Consider the following 18,637-nt stretch of genomic DNA (forward strand, 5'->3'; position numbering starts at 1 on the left):
GCCTCTCCCTCCAGCCCCTCCGCCCCCCGCCACTCCTCCTTGATTTTAATAAGGCCCCCAGGACTCCCAACTCACTTGCTGATAATGAGCGTCTCCTCTCCGCTGATCCAGACCCTCGTGAACTCGCCGTACATCCGGTTGTAGTAGTTGCAGGCCCTGCCGATTCCCATCCACAGGAACCGGCCATGGGAGATGAGAGGTCCAATGCCCAGACAGTAGCCGGGACCTGGAGGAGACATGGGTTCATGGTCAGGATTGCTGCCACACCCCAAAGCACAGTTGCCACTGCCCTTCCTCTTCTTTAATTTTTTTAAGTCCCCGGGATTTACAACACTGTCCATGTATGCAGTGTTCTAGCTCTGCACCCTCTCCCAGGGTTGACCTCCCTCCACCACTCTCTCAAGGTCCTCCACCCCCAAAGTCATCTCTGCCCACCCCCATCCCCACCACCCCCCTGTTATAGTAAACTCAGTTCTCTTTTTTTAGCTGTTGCCTTTGGCCATAAAGGAGCACAAGAAGGGGTAACAACACGTTTTCTTGTCCATCTCTATCTGTATGTCCTTTTAGATCTTCTGCCGTGAATCTGTGAATCACTTGAAGACAGTGACCGGAGCTTCCCTGAGCAGATCTGAGCTTCCCCCCACCCCTCTGCTGCCCGACACCCCCATCTCCCAACCTGGAGTGCCAGGTTGTTCAAGGGCCCACCACACATGATCTATTTGCTCTTAGCTTTTCCAATCCAAATGAAACACAGTGTGTCTGCTATTTCCTTGCCCAACTCAGTGGTGATGATAAGCTTCAAATACAAGTCCATCCACCTCGTAATGAGGCTGCAAACCAGGGTGTGTCACATGGTGGTGAATCTGTTTGGCTACCTAGTTTTCCTACCTAGTTTTCATTTTGGTTTGAATGCCCCAGAAGAGGGAAGGGGTAGGTTAGAATTAGAAGACTGTTTGCATTTGGCCCCTAAAACCCCAGCAGCCGCCAACTTCCAGAACCCAATGAGAAGCGCAGGTACACAGGTTCAGTGACTGCAAACTCCAGGTCTCAAGGGGTGGGAGAGGATGGGGCGGTCCCTCTCATTCTCCCCTGCTCCTCCCCATGGGACCCTGGAAGTCACACCCACAAACTGCCTCCCGCTGCTACTTATGCTCTTAAACATCCATGATCCAGAGACACACAAAAGAATCTCCAAAACTGAGCAGCACATTGCAGATACTTCTCCAGACCCTAATTACCTATGATTTTAGAATTCCAGGAGCACGCAGCCACTCTGGAGGCCATGAGACATCTTATGCTTATTATGCTCATTACATAACAAGCAATACAAAAGAGAGTATGGGGGAGGCTGCTATAGAGGCAGAGGGAGGGGTGTGATGGGGGGATACTGGGGACATTGGTGGAGGAAGATGTGCACTGGTGGAGGGATGGGTGTTCCATCATTGTATGACTGAAACTCAAACAGGAAAGCTTTGTAACTATCTCATGGTGATTCGATAAAAAAAAAATAGTAAAAATTACTGTATCACTGTCATCCCGTTGTTCATTGATTTACTCGAGTGGGCACCAGTAACGTCTCATTCGTCCCAGCCCTGAGACATTTTAGCAGCCTCTTTTTTTGTTGTTATATTTATTTATTGAATCACTATGGAAAAAGTTACAAAGCTTTCAGGTTTAAGTCTCGGTCATACAATGATCAAACACCTTTCCCTTCGCCAGTACTTATTTTTCACCACCAAGAACCCCAATATACCCCCTCTCCCACCCCTCCGAATGCCTGTGAGGCAGATGATTTCTACTTAACTCTCTCTCTACTTTGATTACATTCATTATTTCGACAAAAGTTGTACCATTGTTGTTGAGAGTTTCTGCCCAGCAATCAGAACTGCTGAAAAGGGATTGTGAAATAATTTGTTTTCTATAGCTGTTTATGAGAACCAAATGCTGTCATTTTGGATTTCTGATATTTTACTAATTAAGTCTGGAGGGATTTCTGCCAAGGGCCAGAAAATTACGAAATTGATTTATGTGCCTCTGGAGCCATGGCCGTGCCGGAGAGCCGCTCGTGGGGGGGCAACTCATGACCTCGGTAGGGCATGAAGGACAAGCCAGTACCATCCCCCTTACCATGCGACCAGCCTCTCTTTACTTGTCTTTCCCAATGCTGCCGATTTGGAAGCTCTTTCAGGGTCAGGGGAATGAGACCTGTTATTGTTACTGTTTTTGGCATACTGAATATGCCATGGGTAGTTTGCCAGGCTCTGCTGTGTGGCTGGAATACTCTCAGTAGCTTGCTGGGCTCTCCGATATATATATATATATATATATATATCTTTATATATATATTTATATATATATTTCCCTCTGATTTGTTGCCTATTGTCTGAACCCCATCAAATATGGTGTGGTAGTTATGGAGAATGGGTAGGGAGTGTCTTATGATGTGTCGTGCAGCCATGAAAGCAATAAAAATAATAAAATTAAATTAACATTCAGAATAAAAAAAGAGTGTTTGGGTTATAATTGTTTTGTTTTCATAATGCTCCCCCCATCAGGGCTACAATGAGTAGTTCTGGGGAAGAATTGGGGGGATGTCACATGTGCTGGGGTTCCAACTCAAGGCATTGCACATGCCAGGCATGTACACTGCCACTTGACATATCTCCTCAGCCCAAGTAGAATCTTTTTTAGCTAAGAGAAACATGTTCTGCAAACATAACACCCAAATAAAGATCAATTTCTTTTTTTCCCCCCTTAGCCCTCCCCGCCACCACACACACACAGTTAAAGAAAAAACTGTGGGTTGGAGAGATTACTTCAGGAGTTAAGGCATTTTCCTGGTGCATGGCCACTAAACCTGGTTCCATCCCCAGAGCTGCTTTTGGTCCCGCTGAGCACTGTCAGGAGTAAGCCCTGAGCCTAGCTGGGTGTGGTCCCAACACACAAAGAAAAATGGAGACGAATTTTGTTGTTCTTGGTGTATTTGGGGAGGGTGTGTGTGTGTGTGTGTGTGTGTGTGTGTGTGTGTGTGTGTGTGTGTGTGTGTGTGGATGAGTGGGGAAAGTGGCACACCCAGCTGCGTCTTCAGGGGTTATTCCCAGCGGTGCTCAAGAGGAAGATCCATGCAGTGCCAGGATTGAGCCCAAGCCTCCGGCATGCAAAGCATGTGCTGCAGCCCATGCTTTTAGTTTAAGAATATTTAACTAAATCTCACTGGCAAAATAAAGCTGAGAAGTGAGAAGGAGGCAGTGAGTCAGATCAATGTCTGGCTGAGTTTGAGTTAGATCCGGGGCTTCTGGGGAGCAGTTGCCATCTATACCCTTGCTTTGACGATGGCCACTCATAAAGAACAAGCAGCCAGGGTGCATCTGGGGATTTGTTGTTGTTTCTGAGAACGAAGCTCAGAGCTCTATTTTCCTGCTGGTGGTGAGAAGCTAGACAAAGATCCTGGAATAGTTTTAGGAGTTGTGCTGTAGAACTGTTGCATTCCTAACTCCTCCTCCTTCTGTTCTAAGATGGTTATGAAGTAATTACACTCATGATTACAGGAGACAGTAGTGCGACTCTACAGTGAGGTTGTATTACCTAGAGAGCCTGTATTTGGATTTTCATTTGGACTCTTAATCAGCTCAATTAAGAGTTTTACATCTCGGTTGTTTGGCAAGTAAGACTCCATCCCTAATTTCTCATTAACTAGTTAAATGTGAACAAAACTGCCAACTTGCCCATCTCACACCACACACACACACACACACACACACACACACACACACACACACAGTCTTTAAGGAGATCTCTGGTAATATTTACAGAACCAACACATTGTAAATGGCTCCAATAACATACAATCATAAGTAAACAACTGACTTTATATTAAAATCATTCTATTAATGGCCAGGGAGAGAGTGGTTTAGTTGCTTGCTTTACACACAGCCAGCCCAGATTTGATCACAGGCACTACATACGTTCCCCTGAGCACTGCATGTGTAAGCTCTGAAAACACGTCTCCCCACCCCCAAATAAAAGACCTTTTCAACTAGAAGATATGATTGAAATTATGTATTTCCTGGGCCAGAGAGATAGTACAGTGGGTAGGGCACTTGCTTTGCACACAGCCAACCCAGGTTAAATTCTCCGGCACCACATATGGGCCCCTGAACTCTGCCAAGAGTAATCCCAGAGCCAGGAGTAAGTGCTGAGAACCAGGGGGTGTGGCCCCAAATCCAAAAAAGCAAAAAATATTTTCTTAAAATGTCAATAGAGATACTGACTGCTAATTAGCTGAAATATGCACAATCAAAAAATACTTTGTTGGAGATTTACAGCCTTAAAACACAGTGGATTCCCAGTAAATGTTTCCTGAATACATCCTTTTTTTTTTTTTTGCTTTTTGGGTCACACCCGGCAATGCACAGGGTTTATTCCTGGCTCATGCACTCAGGAATTACTCCTGGCAGTGCTCGGGGGACCATATGGGATGCTGGGAATCAAACCCAGGTCGGCTATGTGCAAGGCAAACACCCTACCCGCTGTGCTATCGCTCCAGCCCCCATCTTTTTTTTTCTTTTCTTTTTGGGTCACACCCCGGCGTTACACAGGAGTTACTCCTGGCTCATGCACTCAAAAATTACTCCTGTCAGTGCTCGGGGGACCATTTGGGATGCTGGGAATCAATACTGGGTTGGCCGTGTGCAAGGCAAAAGCCCTACCCGCTGTGCTATCACTCCAGCCCCACCTGAATACATCTTTACAGATAACCAGATGTGTATTTTTAATATAAAGGGAAAAGGTTGCAATGTCATTCTTAGAGTCTTTTAGGCTGTATTCATATTTCGGTACAAAAACTCAATACCATCATTCTGTCACATCCGTGCAGCCCTTGGAGAATAGACTCATTCATCGTGTCCTGTCTTGGCACACAAGCCCTCAGGCGGCAGTGACACAGGGAAAAGACTGGCCTGTCCATTCTTTACCCCAAGATAAAGAATGCCAAGTTGAGTCTGACTATTTGGGAAGCACCATTCCAGTTCTGGCCAGGCCAATGGGAGCTGTGGACAGGGGCAGCGAACTCGGCCAGGGCTGAGAAACCCCGTGCTTGAACCTATTGGGAATCAGCGTTTGGGTCCTGAATGGGCACATGTCAGGTTAATTCACGCAGGAAATAGAGAAATAGGTGCCACGTAGGACCGGGGGTGGTTTGACAAATACAACTCCCATGTCTGGAGCAACTGGGCATCCTGGGCCAGATGGGGGGTCAGGGGGCAGGAGAGGGGCAGACAGACAGACAGACAAGGGTGGGAAGCACAATAAAAACATGATCCAATAATGTTCCTGCCCTGTGCTCCTTTGCCTATCACGTGCATCTTCCAGCCTCGGGCCGGAGCACTGGCCGTGCGGGAGGAGAGGGGCTTTGGGGGAATGTAAGGGAAATGCCTTTCTGCAGGCGCATCAGGTCTGGCTGTCTCGGAGCTGAGAACGCTTATCTAGGCATGAAGTCTTTTTCACACCCTCAGAGGAGCAGTAAATACTTGGGAACATTTTTTTTTTTTTTGGTGTAGCTGTGGCCTCCGGGGCGGCCAACAGCTGGTGCCCCTCCCGCACCATCCTAATCAGGAAACCGCTGCATTCCAGACTCCTACACCCTGGAGCAGCACGCAGCACGGTAGCCTAGACGGGAGACACCCCAGATGTCTGTGGCGCGTGGGCTGGCGCACTGCGCCCAGGGATGTTCCCTGTGAGCTCCAGCTGCGAGCGGGGATGGAGAGCGAGCAATGAGACCCAGGGCTGCTGGATTCCGTTCGTGCACCATCGGGAGGCAGGCAACAACCAAGCCGTGTCGTTTGGGGGCTATGAGATTAGGTGGCGAAAATGCAGGTTGAGGGGAAGCAGCAGCAGGGGGTGGTGGTAGGGGTAACTGTCAGGAAATCTGGAAGGTTCATCTACAGGGATGGGAAAAGGCACAAGAGGAAGCCCTGGGTCGCTGCCCCACCAGCCTCTCTCTTCCTCTGAGTTGGGATGGCTTCTTGACCAACGTCATTTTGGGGGGGCGATGTGTCTTCCACATGGAAAGGCAGGTGTGTGTGTGTGTGTGTGTGTGTGTGTGTGTGTGTGTTTGGTCGTATCCTTTCCTCGCTGTCCCCCACCTCCAGGGCCAGTGCAGAGAGGAGCTCAGGGGAGGAGGTTTCCTCTGCAGGGTCCTCAGGGAAGGGGATAGTGGCAGATGCCAAGTACCCAGAGGTGTTGTTCAGAGCTGTGTGAATGGGAGTAGGGGGCTCCCCAGAACCCTGGAGAGATTTCCATGGAGAGCCCTAATAGCTAAGACTCTTTCCTCCACTATGTGCAGTTCCCCTCCTCTACTTTCCTTGTTCGAACCTTTTTTGTTTGTTTGTTTTTTGCCCCCGCCCACTTTCCTTGTTAGAACCTTTTTGTTTGTTTGTTTTTTGCTTTTTGGATCACACCCGGCAATGCACAGGAGTTACTCCTGGCTTTGCACTCAGGAATTACTCCTGGTGGTGCTCAGGGAACCCTATGGGATGCTGGGAATCGAACCCAGGTCAGCCACGTTCAAGGCAAGCGCCCTACCCGCTGTGCTATCGCTCCAGCCCCCCACCCTGCTTTCCATGGCAGCTTCCTTCCCCAGAAAGTGAGCTCACGGAGCTGCTCTCCCCGACGACCTCTAACCCCGTGGCCAGCCGAAGGGCCTTTCTACATCCTGAACTCCCCACAGCAGCTCCTTGCCTCCCTTCAGCGCCCGCTGACACTGAGCTTCCCCTGAGCTGTGTGAGGCTCAGGGAAACTTCGCCAGAGGAGAACAAGGGACCAGTCAGTCAGAGCCGGGCCCTGGGAGTCTGTGCCACCCTGTTTAAGGTGGGGAGGGGATGTGATAAAAAGCTTCCTGGCCAGCAAGAATAAAAACTGATTTGGGGTTCAGTAAATTCTAGCTTTCACCCCCCCCCCACACACACACACAAGCACCCACACACACCCAAGCACCTTTCCCCCTTTTCTCCCAGGGTGCCAACATGCAGTTTCCCTTTTCTGGGCTCCAGGCCTGCCCAGCTAGGTGGGCCCCGGGCTCCCGTGGCTTCTGCTTGTCCCCAGAGTTCGCCTGGGCAGACACTGCTCTGGGACTCCGTTTCCCCTTCTGCCTGGGAAGGGTTGGTCTCCTGTCGACTGGGCTGCTAGGAAAAACCCACCTGCTGCCAGGAGTAGGTTGGAGGCAGCAGGGGGCATGTGAAAATGTCCAGGCCTGGCCATGCGTGAACAGCGGAAGCAGCACTTTGACTCAGCCTTGGAACTTCACACTCCCGTGTGACCTGGGAATCTGGGAAGCAGCTGCCATTTTAATGTTTTTTTTTTAAATGTGTCAGCATAGGAGCCCACTTCAGACTGGGCTGAGAACCCCTGGGCAGCCTCCTGTCCAGGATTCCTCATCCCAGGGCCTGGGAGTTTTCATCACATCGGCAGCAGAAGCATCTCCAGAGGCTTGCCAGGCTTATCAGCCCTGCCCCCAGTCCCTGTCATCTCCCTTCCTCCTGGGGACCCTCGGGGGAGGGAGAAGCCAGGGAGGAAGGGGCTGTGTCAGTGAAGGATCTTCCATAAATCCCAACACAGAGCAGACAGAGCAGATTAGCATGCAGTATCATCCCCGTTGGTTCGGTCATTGTGCTTTGTCCCATCACACCAGGAGGACAAGGCTGCTTGAGGTGGAGAGGCAGGCAGTTCTTGGAGAGTGTAATTAAGGTGCCAGACCCGGGGGATGGGGCTGCGGGGGGGTGGGGGTGGGGGGGTCCTGGCTGCAGCCCTTCAGTGCCCAGTCTGCCAGTGCTGTGGCCCTGGATGAGAAAACCTTCACCTTCTGGGGCTAAGGGCAGGAGGGGTTGGAAGACCGCCAGGAGAAACTGGCACCGAAGACCCCTCAAACAGCCTGATTTGATCATTCCGGACTCCCCTGATATATGTGAGTGTTTGGGTGGGGGAAGGGCAGGAGGCCAGGAAGGGGCTCCAGGGACCATCTCTGGGTCCTCACAGCTGCTTCCCCAGACCCCCAAATCACACTGGAGCGTGATGTTCCGAGGCACTCAAAGTGCTGATTGCTCTGCTCACACCCCTGCCCATGCCAGGCTATTCCTCCGTGTCCCCTTCCCGCCACCACCACCACCCATCACAGTGAGGGCTAAAGCAACACAGAGTGGGATAAAGAGAAGAAGCAGCTTCAAGCAAGGTAAAGGGAGGCTGTGGGTGAGGCCATGGAGGACAGAGCAGGAAAGGTGTCTAGGAGGCACTTCAGAGACATCTTATACCTTCTGAGAAAAATTTAACTGAATTTGGATGAAAAAAATGACAACAACCAAACCTCAGTATGCCACCTGGAATTTTCCCTTGCTCTACCCCACCTTGATCCTATGTCAGGTTTGTTTTACAAAACAAAGCACAGACTGGGAAGGAGTCTATGTTATTCACACACATACACTCTCTCTCTCTCTCTCTCTCTCTCTCTCTCTCTCTCTCTCTCTCTTTCCCTCTCTCATTTAAAATGTGCAGATAACTGGTGGAGAGATGGGTGTTCAATCATTGTATGACTGAAACTCTAACATGAAAGCTTTGTGACTGTATCCTATATCTCACGGTGGTTCAATTAAAAAAAATAAAATAAAACGTGCAGATAATTGGTCCAGCAAGGGCCGTGTCCATTCCCCTCCCCCCATACCCCCATCCTTTTTTTTTTTTTAATTTTATTGGATCACCGTGAGAAAGTTACAAGCTTTCATGTTTGGTTTACAATCACACAATGATCAAACACCCATCCCCCCACCAGTGCACATTCCTCACCACCAATCTCCCCAGTATAACCCTTTTCCCCACCCTCCCCCTGCCTCCATGGCAGACAGTATTCCCCACACTCTCCCTCTACTTTTGGGCATTATGGTTTGCACTACAGACACTGAGAGGTCATCATGCTTGGTCCATTATCTACTTTCGGCACACATCTCCCATTCTGACTGATTCCTCCAGCCATCATTTTCTTAGTGATCCCTTCTCTATTCCAGATGCCTTCTCCCCTTTGCTCATGAGGCAGGCTTCCAGCTATGGGGCAATTCTCCTGGCCATTGTGTCTACTGTCCTTGGGTGTCAGCCTCTTGTTATATTATTCTATACTCCACAAATGAGTGCAGTCCTTCTATGTTTGTCCCTCTCTTTCTGACTCATTTCACTTAGCATGATGCTTTCTATGTCTATCCACGTTTTTTTTTTAATTTTTATTAGTGAAACACCATGAGGTACAGTTGTAGACTTACAAATTTTTGTTCTTGGGTTTCAGTTATACAGTGATTGAGTACCCATTCCTCCACTAGTGCCCATTCTCCACCACCACTAATCCCGGTATCCCTCCCACCCCCATCTCCCCATCCCACCCTGCCTCTGTGGCAGGGCATTTCCTTTTGTTCTCTCTCTCCCTTGGGGTGCTGTGATTTGCAAAAGAGGAATTGAGTGGCAATCATGTTCGGTCTATAGTCTACTTTCAGCATCCATCTCCCATCCTGGGTGGATCCTCCCTCCATCCTTGTTGAGGAGGCTGTGCCTTTGGCTCTACCCAGGTCACTAATCCCCTGAGCTGAGCTCACTGTCAACTTACCTGGTATAGAGGATGAGTCCTCGTAATTCCACACCAGGAGCAAGAAGCCAGTGAGCAGCAGGATGGGCATGGTGGCCACGGGCATGGTTCCAGGCACCACGCTGGTGATGTTGTACTGCATCGGGTTGAGCATCTCCAAGACCATCTTGTGGGCCTCGCTCTCAGCGGGAGGAGCGTGGAGTCCTGTGGGAAGCGAAGGGCACAGGGATGAGAGAAGTCCCTCAGTGACGAGACCTTCCGAGGGTGCGGGGCGGGGACGTCCAGTGCCCCGTTTTTATAGTAAGCGCAGGCATGGAGGCAAGGCAAGTTTGTGGTTATGAGTCAAAACAAGCCAGTTCAAGCGGGATCCTTGGGTGAGAAGTGCGGCATTTCTGACCTTGGTCAAGCCCCATGTTTCCTCAGGCGCTTGGTCTGATAGGACCTTATCATCATGCCCTTGAGTGGGTAGGGTGACTGAATTCCCAATTGGGAGCCAAATTTCTTACCAAAAGTACGGGAAACCGAAGCTCACTGCAGAGGTGGAGTCCTTGGGTGATTTCATCGGCACATTTTGTTTAGGCAAACTCACTTCCCTGAAGCCAGACCAATGAGAAAACGAAACAAGACCATAGCCCCCTCACCTGGCTTCCTTGCTCCAAGTTCCTCCCCGCCCCCCCCATCCTCCCCCCACTGTGGTAACCTCTCCAGAAAGAGGCTTCTCCGAGGGCACCAGCGGTGCCATTCTCGGAGCTGCCCATGAGGCTGTGACTCACTCAGGACCCTGTTTTCCTACAGGGCTTGGAACTGAGACTCAAAACCCTTTTCTACCACAGCCAGGTTAAGCAGCACCATGGAAAAGAAGGCGGGCGAGGCCAGGCATCGTTCACCTACCACAGAAGGTAGGAGAGTGAGGTGGAGGGAGAGGATGAAGGGAAGGAAGGGAAGGCACTGAGCAGAGGACCAGCAGCTACCGGCTCTGGGGCTGCTGCTGCAGAAGCCACCTCCAGGGCAGAGCCATTTCAGTGTCATCTGCTGGTTCTTGCTGGGGTTCCCCCCGCCCCCAGAGTGCATGACATGGAGCTTGGCTTATGGGTCAGGTTTTACAGTATCTAGGGTGCTGAGAGACGAGTGCCAGGGAAGGCGATTTGTGAAAGAGATGGAGCTGGGAACAACCTGTAGTCACTTTGGGGGTACCCCGTTCCCCCACACCACTGTTGGATAACATTGGTTGGAGCTTTCTCCCCCGCCACAGGGCATTTAGGTTTATTGTGTAACACCCTTTACAGTGCTCCTGAGGCACTCTCATGCCTCTCTGTTTATCTTTAACCTCTCCCTCCCCCCCCATCTGTTATCACTTACATTAGCAAATCAGAGCCTCTGACTTGTAAAATCAGATTCTTCTGAGGACTTTGGATTGTGTATATGCATGTGAAATGTGAAATGATGCTTTTCTCTTTCCTTGATGTCCTTTGCATAGTTTAGAGCAATTGGATAGACACAGGAAGACAGTTAATACTATGCTTTTGTTACTTGAGAGTTAATCAAGCCCGAATAATATTGACGGGCTTCTGAGCACAGCGGGTAGGGCGTTCGCCTTACAAGCGGCCAACATGGCCGACCCGAGTTCGATTCCTCCGCCCCTCTCAGAGAGCCCGGCAAGCTACGAGAGTATTCGATATGCCAGACACAGTAACAACAAAGTCTCCAATGGAGATGTTACTGGGCCCGCTCGAGCAAATCGACGATCAACGGGAGGGCCTTTACGTTTACGTTTACGTTTTCTGTCATATTTACTCGACCTAAGCCTCAGTTGCCCTTAGTTTCTAACACCACAAAAGGAGGGTCCTGACAAGGGACTAGATAGACCCGGAGCAAGCCATAACCTACTCTGGCGTCAGAAAGGGACAGGCTAGGCATCATAAAAAATATAAGTTAAGAGCATGGTCATGGGACAAACTTTGTCATGACCCAAAAAGAAGTAACTGGATAAGGACCCTGCTGGGGTCAGGAAAGACTAACCTGGCCTGAGGACTGTAGTCTAGGATCTATAGTGAGGTATCCCCAGGAGAGGCGCTCTTTAAGCTTAATATATCTCTTACTGTGTCCATACAAAATGACTAGGAATATTAAGAAAAAAATTTTAGATGGCTGTTTAAACAAATTTTTTTTTTTTTGCTTTTTGGGTCACACCTGGCAATGCCCAGGGATTACTCCTGCCTCATGCACTCAGGAATCGCTCCTGGCAGTGCTCAGGGGACCATATGGGATGCTGGGAATCAAACCCAGGTCAGCTGCGTGCAAAGCAAATGCCCTACCAGCTGTGCTATCGCTCCAGCCCCTGTTTAAACAAATTTGGACTAAGGAAAGGAGATATATGCCCTTAGATGGAATTTTGCCCTTGGACACATCTAGCAGATGAGATTTTGTCCTAGAAGACCATCTCCTGAAGGAAGGGCTTTGCATCTGTTCATTGTGCAACCACACCTATGTGTAATTGCTACCTCCGAACCTTCATGATTTCTCTGTAATTAATGCTGTGAGACTGGAATAAATGGTGACTGATTACCATCCAGCCTGGTGGCCTCCATTCCATCCTTCATATGCCCGTCACCATCAGCCGGCAGGATGGGGAGGCGGCTCTTGGCCACTGAATGCATGTGGCGTGCGCCCATACTTTTGAGCTCACATACCAGGATGAGCAGGTGGTAGCTCCCAGGCTTCCCCCCAGATCCCCTACCCCCCACACCCCCCAAGAATACTAGGTTTCCAGGACACGGTGACTTGGAAACAGATGGCGGCCAAACTCTGCTTAGTAAGAAAGCTCTGGATTGATTCTTCACCAGATTCTAATTGGATTTCAGGGACTCTGTGAACTCCCTAGAATGTTCCATAAAATGTTGTCTCCATTCATCTGTATCTTTTTTTTTTTACTTGGGGGGGGGGGTGGGGGGAGGAATGGGGATGGGATGGGAGGGGGAGTGGAGGTGGGGACAAAACTATAATTTCCATCAGATTCTCAAAAACAATACCATGATATTCTCCTTTGCTCTAGGATCTGAAATGTGTCGTTCCAAGCCCCTGTTGGGGGTGCTAGGGTGGGGATAGGATGCCAGGACACAAAACACACTCCAGGCTCCATTGCACTAGTAGGGGCTGGCAGAGGACCCTCTGGGAGAGGCAGAACCAAGCCCTGCACAAGGGCATCCCAGCCTGACCAGTCCCTGCTAGATACTCTCATCCAGCAGGGAGATGATGCAGTGCCTGAAGGCCAGTGCCGAGTCTGCCCCTCCCTCTCATCCTCTCCTTTAGGCTGCCCCCTCCTCCTGGAGAGACACCCCCAGCCACCTGGACGCTCTCCCTGCTGTGCCCTCTGATCTAGGGCCATACTGAATCAGTGTGTGTGTGTGTGTGTGTGTGTGTGTGTAGGAGTGGGGGAGGCTGCCTCTTCCCGCAAGGCAGGTGTGACCCCAGTTCCCAGGTGCTGGCCGACTGAAGCTGAGATTGGGGGGTTAAAGGTCCTTATGGAATGCTTTCCCACAAGTGAGGGGGAGTTTCTAGCCTGGGATGGGTAAGGGCTGCTGGGTAGGCCTTGGGGGCTGGGAGTGTGCATGTCTAGGGAGGGCAAACCCAACTGCAAGCAGAAAGAAGTCTGGGGGGTGGTAGCCACAAGAGGTGGGGGTCGGGGGGAGCAGGACATGGAGGCAAGAGAGGGTGGCAGGTGCCACTGAACCAATCTGTGGGGGTGTTTTCGACAAGGTTAGACTTTGTCGGTCAAGTGACAGAAGGCAGCAGAGGGCTGGGAGCAAAGGCCCAACCATTGTGTCCTCTGAAAAAATTCCTAGTCGCTCCAGCTGCAGCAGTGGGGGAGGTGGGCTCGGGGGTGGGGAGTTCTAACCCCTGGGAACCCGCAGCAAGCACTTGGTACCCTCTGCCTTGGAGTCCTCCTGCCTCAGCCTTTCCGACCTTCAGCCACCCCCTGCCCTGCAGCATTTCTTCCTCTCTGAACCCCAGCTGCCCAGCCACCAACTGCCTCAGTCTCACTCCATACTGATGTGGAAGCAGATGCACGAATCACTCCAGTACTAAAAGAAGCCAAGGGACCCTCCCCCTCTATCCCCACCCCAGCCTTCTGGTTCATTTCCCCAGCTGACCTGAAAATCATGGGCTCTCCAACTTTCCGCTCCTGCCTGTAACCATCCTAAGTACAGCCAGTCTCAAAGTTCGAAGGGTAGACCCTAAAAATGTTTTCTCCTGAAGAGTTCCCTTCCTATGCTTCCTTTACCTTCTGGCCCAAATATTAAATCCAGTCCTTACAATGATTTCCTCAGGCTTTCTTTACAGTTGGGCTCATGTGTTAATTTCCCTTCCCTCCACTCTGTTGATGAGAGCTTATTTTCAGTCCAGTCCAATCACTGAGGGGTGGGGAATTCATCTGCCTTCTAGATTCTTGGCCATTGTGACCCAACATTCCCTGCAGTTTTCAAATGTTGTAGGAATGTCCCCCTGGGGGCTTCTGGGGTTCCCTCCACCTACCCTGGGCAGTTCCAATCCCTGCCGCCATCCTGAAGGCTGTGCCGGAGACAGCCTCGGGGAGACAGAACGTTCCAGGCCTGGGGCCAAACCAAACGTCTATGGTTCGGTGTCAACTCCCATTGGCAGCCTTTACTCGGTATGTGCAGTAAGTGCCCAACCTTCAAGGAACTGTATGCTCGGGCCTCGCCCTATCCTGTCTGCAAATCGCCTCTGCATGGCAAATGCTCTGGGGTCAAGACTCAAATTGATTTGAGTCTATGGACGCAGTCAGGGCCAGGGATGTGGCTCAGCGAGAGAGAACTTCCTTGCTCCCTCTGCAGGGTCAGGACTCCCCACACCCGGTTGGGTAGGAAGCTGGGTCAGCAGTCCGGAGTGTTTTTGTGGTGCACAGCCCCTGCCTCTCCCTCAGAAACTCACACACCAATGGGTATTACCCAAAGAATCTGAGAAAAAAAAGTGTTTTTTTTTAATACTTTTATCTGTAAAGCAAAACAAAATATATCCAGAGTTTATTCAAAAATCAAGAACAAAGTTTCTTTCTGAGGATGTATTTGAGTTTTCTGACACCGGGTAAGAGGATGGGCTATTCATCTGGAAAACCCCACTCCCCCCGCCCCCCAGGCATTATGCAGAGCTTTTCCAGGCCTCCGGACACAACTCCCCTTCTCCTTTGTCAAGCTGTATATGGCATCTCCCCCTTCCCACAGAGCAAGGGTTCTGCCGCACATTTGCTTTTGAGGGGGAGGCCTGGAGTAGGGGAGGTTCCGTGGAGCATAAGTGCTCCTTTCTCAGCAAGGTCCTGTGGACTAGCAGGAGGTGTACGCTGGAGCATGAACCTGACCACGGGGCTCAGGACAGTGGCCCAGGAATTTTGTCGTCAGGGAAACCACGCAAAGTCACAGAGCTGCCAAGGGCATCATCTAACTCTGTAGTTCTCTTCCTGGGCATGTGAACGACCCTAGGGAAAGCCTGGGCTCACAGTGGGGGAACTGAGTGAGGTCCCTCCCATGCGGATCCCTGGTAATTTGTTCTAAAGCGTTGAGACAATAGGAACATGCGTGTGCGCACACGTGCACACAGACACAAAGACACACACACACACACCCCACACACACATACACACACACATCTGTGTGCACACACACACAGACACACACACGCACCCCCCACACACATACACACACCTGCGCGTGCACGCACACACACACGCGCACCCCAAACCACCCCCCCCACACACACACACCCTGCCCCTAACCCATGGAAGCCATAAGAGATAAACCCAGACCTGGGCTGCACACACTTGTCCATTCCACTGAAAGTCAGTGACCAGGAGGGAAGATCAGGCCCCGCAGGGTGCCGAAAGGCAGGCTCTCCTCTGCCTCCTGTGACCGGGAGTGCCCACACCCACTTGGCATTTGGGTCCAAGTTCGAAATATGCAAGACCCCAAGGTCTTGGGTGTCAAGCAGAAGTGTCGGGGTGGGCTGGTGGAGGAGCGGGCGGCTTCTGTGCCCATTTGCAGCCAGCCTTCCCCTCCTCTGCCAGAGCATCCTGGCTTGGAGGCATCACCTTGGCTTTCAATGGGGCTCTTCCGAGGGCACCTCTGCCCACCTGGCACCTGCCCCCACACTTTCTCCCAGGAGCAGTCAGCAAGGACCAGCTAGGTCAGGGCTGGGGCCTCTGGACACTCGGCTCGGGCAGGCCAGCCTGGCCTGGCAGGGCCAGTGTGTCACACCCACCCTGGGTATCTCCCTGTCCCCTCCCTTGCCCTTTTTGCTCAGTTTTACTAGCCCTTAGGGGGATGTGAAGAGAGTGTCATCCTCAGCTTTCAGCTTGCAACCTGAGGTGGGCAAAGGGCACCATGGATATCGGACTTTGGGTGGGCATCTCAGCTCTGAGGCGAAGCAGCCACTGTGATCAGGTTCCCCTCCTGATGCCAGAAACAGCGAGGTCTACTTCGGGGCACAAAGAACTCAATAAAAATCTCCCCAGTGGCCTCTGTGGCAGGCAGGTCGACGCAGGGCGGCGGGGGGGGGGGGGGGGGGTGTTGCTTAGGGTTCCTGGCCCAAGGCTGTGGACCAGGGAGGCTTCTTGGCTGCAATTCCTTGGGGGTAAGGTCCAAAGTCAGATCTGAGCCTTAGCGTCATCTCAGAGGTACCACATTGGGACTGGGCTCACCTTCTGGGGTAGGACAAGCTCTCTTAGGGAGCTGGGGAGTGAACAAGACCACCTCCTGGACAGAGCACCCCGGGCCAGGGACCTAGGGGGTGGGGTTGCCTTTTCCACAGCAGAGGTTATTGATGAGGTCAGAGACCCACCCATGGCCCCCTACCACTCTCCTGTGGTAGCCCTGTCTAGGCCCTCCCCCACGGCAAGGGTGGGGGTGATCACAAGGGTCCTTGTGCAAGTGCTCAGTAAGTGTCCGCGAAGTGAATGAACTGGTGGATCCCCTCCCACATGCCCCAGAAGCGCCCTTATCTAGAATTTCCAGTGGGCTTGTTCCAGCCAGGCAGTGGGCCTCAGCCACCACCCAAACATTTCGATAACAGCATCATCGCTGTTCTTCCCGGTGAGATTTATCTCTTGTTTAATGAACAAGACTGCAAGATGCCCAGAGATGGCCTAGAGCTGAGCCAATCCCCAGAGAGGGAGTTGCTAGCTTGACCCCAAGCCCTGGGCTCACTTAACCTCTCTGTACCTCCATGTCCTTATCTGCGGAAGGGGGTAGGAGAGAGGGACGGGGTCATGTGACCCCCTTCTCTGCTCAGGGTCTGCCCAGCATCCAGCATTCTTGCTTTTTATCTCAGCTCGGGGCCCCTCCCCACCCCCTCTTCACCTTCCTCTTTCCTGCCCCCTTCCCCCCTCCCACCCCCCACCCCCTGCAGAGCCCAATCAGAAAATGGGACGCATCAGAAAGGGCTAGAGGAAGATGGACTGAGCATGTCTGAGCCCCCAAAGCACCTTCCTCTGCCCCCCCATCACCACAGTGCCCTGCACTTCCCCCCAGCCCGGTTGGGGTGCTGCTTCAGTTTGGCATGGGGGTGGGGGGCTTTGGCCAGGCTGCATGTAGCTTCCCTCTGGGGCAAAGCCCATGACTTGGCTCAATCTCCCTTTGCCCCCACCGAAGTGTCTTTTGTACCCCACATCCCGACAACCAGTCTGGACTCCAGGAATATTGCAGTGAACAAAGTGTAGCCCTTGCCTCCTCTTCACCAAGGAGGAGTCCACTGGGCCAGGAAGCCATCCCCCCACCCCACCCCCGCTTCCTACGGACGCAAGCCACATTCAGAGAATTCAAAGGCATTTCCACTGGGGAGAAGAGAGTGGGCAGAGGAGCCACAGGAGGGGGTACAGCAGAGGAAAAAGTCACAGCCCACGGAACAATGAGGGACTCCTGTCTGTCGCCCCGGGGGATCCCTCAGGTCCCTGGCTTCAGAATGACTCCTATCACAGTGTGCTCTGAACTGCAGCTCTGTCTCATCTTCTTCAACAGAAAAATGGAAAAAGAGTAGAGCCGTGTTTCTTGGCAACTAGGAGGAGGAAATAAGAGAAAGCAGGTTAGGAAAGGGGGGAGGACCCTGTGAGACTCCCAGGGCTCCACGCACCCAGTCGCTGGTTGCCATTGCCTTTGGGGGGTGGGGGTGGGCAGTGTCATGAGAGAGGGTCTGGGCACTGTCCCCTGGGGAGGGCAGAGTCCCATGCTTTGGAGGTCCTCGAGCCCCTTTGATGGTCTGGAGGCGTCTGTGGGAAACTTCACACCAGTGTGATTGGGGATGGGACATCTCCCAGGAGCGCAGAGGTGACCTGAACCCATGTGGGGGACCATTGCCACAGGCCTTCACTGTCCCCCGCTCCCCACAGTGCAGTTCCTGGGCCCCCGCCCCTTGTTTTCTAGCTGCCCACTCTCCTTTCTCCAGAAGTAAACGTCTCAACAAAACAGTGTCGGGGGCTGATTCTGGAGTCTGTTCTCTGTCAAGGGAAGCTTTTCCCTTCTAGCAGGTGTGGGGAAGGCCTGGGTGAGGGTCCTGGGCCTCCTATCGGCCTCGTGGCAGCCTGTAGCGTGGTTGGGGAAGAGAGAGCTAAGGGGGTCAGTGTGGCCCTGTGGAAAAGGACATGGAGACCAGGGCCTTGGGACCATGGCCAATGCCACCTTTGTGTGTAGAGACAAGTTTGGGCGGGGGGGAGGTCCTACAAGGTGAGAGAAATGGGATCGTGTTGGGGAGGCTGAGGCTTTTGAAGCATTGGAGGGCGGGCGACCTGAGGCAGGTGGATACAGACCCAGGCCACCCAGAGCCACTGCAGGGAGCAGGATTGGCTCCAGAAAGCCTGTGAGTTGGGGGTGAGACCCAGGACCAGCATCCATTGCTGGCTTCCAGTCCGCTCCACAAGGAAACCAAGGACAGTCAGAAAAAAAAAAAAAAAAACAGAAGATGCATGCGCCCAGTTGCCCCTGAGAGCTGGGCAGAAATGCCCAGATCAGTTCTGAAATA

The 18,637-nt window shown here is 52.0% G+C and overlaps 1 protein-coding gene across 2 annotated transcripts in view; it reads right to left on the bottom strand.

Moving 5' to 3' along the window:
* Nucleotides 1–18,637, bottom strand: part of LOC130043104 (aromatase) — a 72,846-nt gene that overhangs the window by 29,853 nt on the left and 24,356 nt on the right. For both annotated transcript variants that reach the window (XM_056135415.1, XM_056135414.1), the window contains exons 2-3: nt 9,638–9,820; nt 76–226 (exon numbers count right to left, since the gene is read on the bottom strand). In XM_056135415.1, coding sequence (XP_055991390.1) covers nt 76–226; nt 9,638–9,782 — 296 coding nt within the window. In that variant the 5' untranslated portion in view covers nt 9,783–9,820. The remainder of the gene's footprint in view (nt 1–75; nt 227–9,637; nt 9,821–18,637) is intronic.

Source organism: Sorex fumeus, unplaced genomic scaffold (assembly GCF_029834395.1).
Source record: "Sorex fumeus unplaced genomic scaffold, SorFum_2.1 ptg000111l, whole genome shotgun sequence".
Taxonomy (NCBI): domain Eukaryota; kingdom Metazoa; phylum Chordata; class Mammalia; order Eulipotyphla; family Soricidae; genus Sorex; species Sorex fumeus.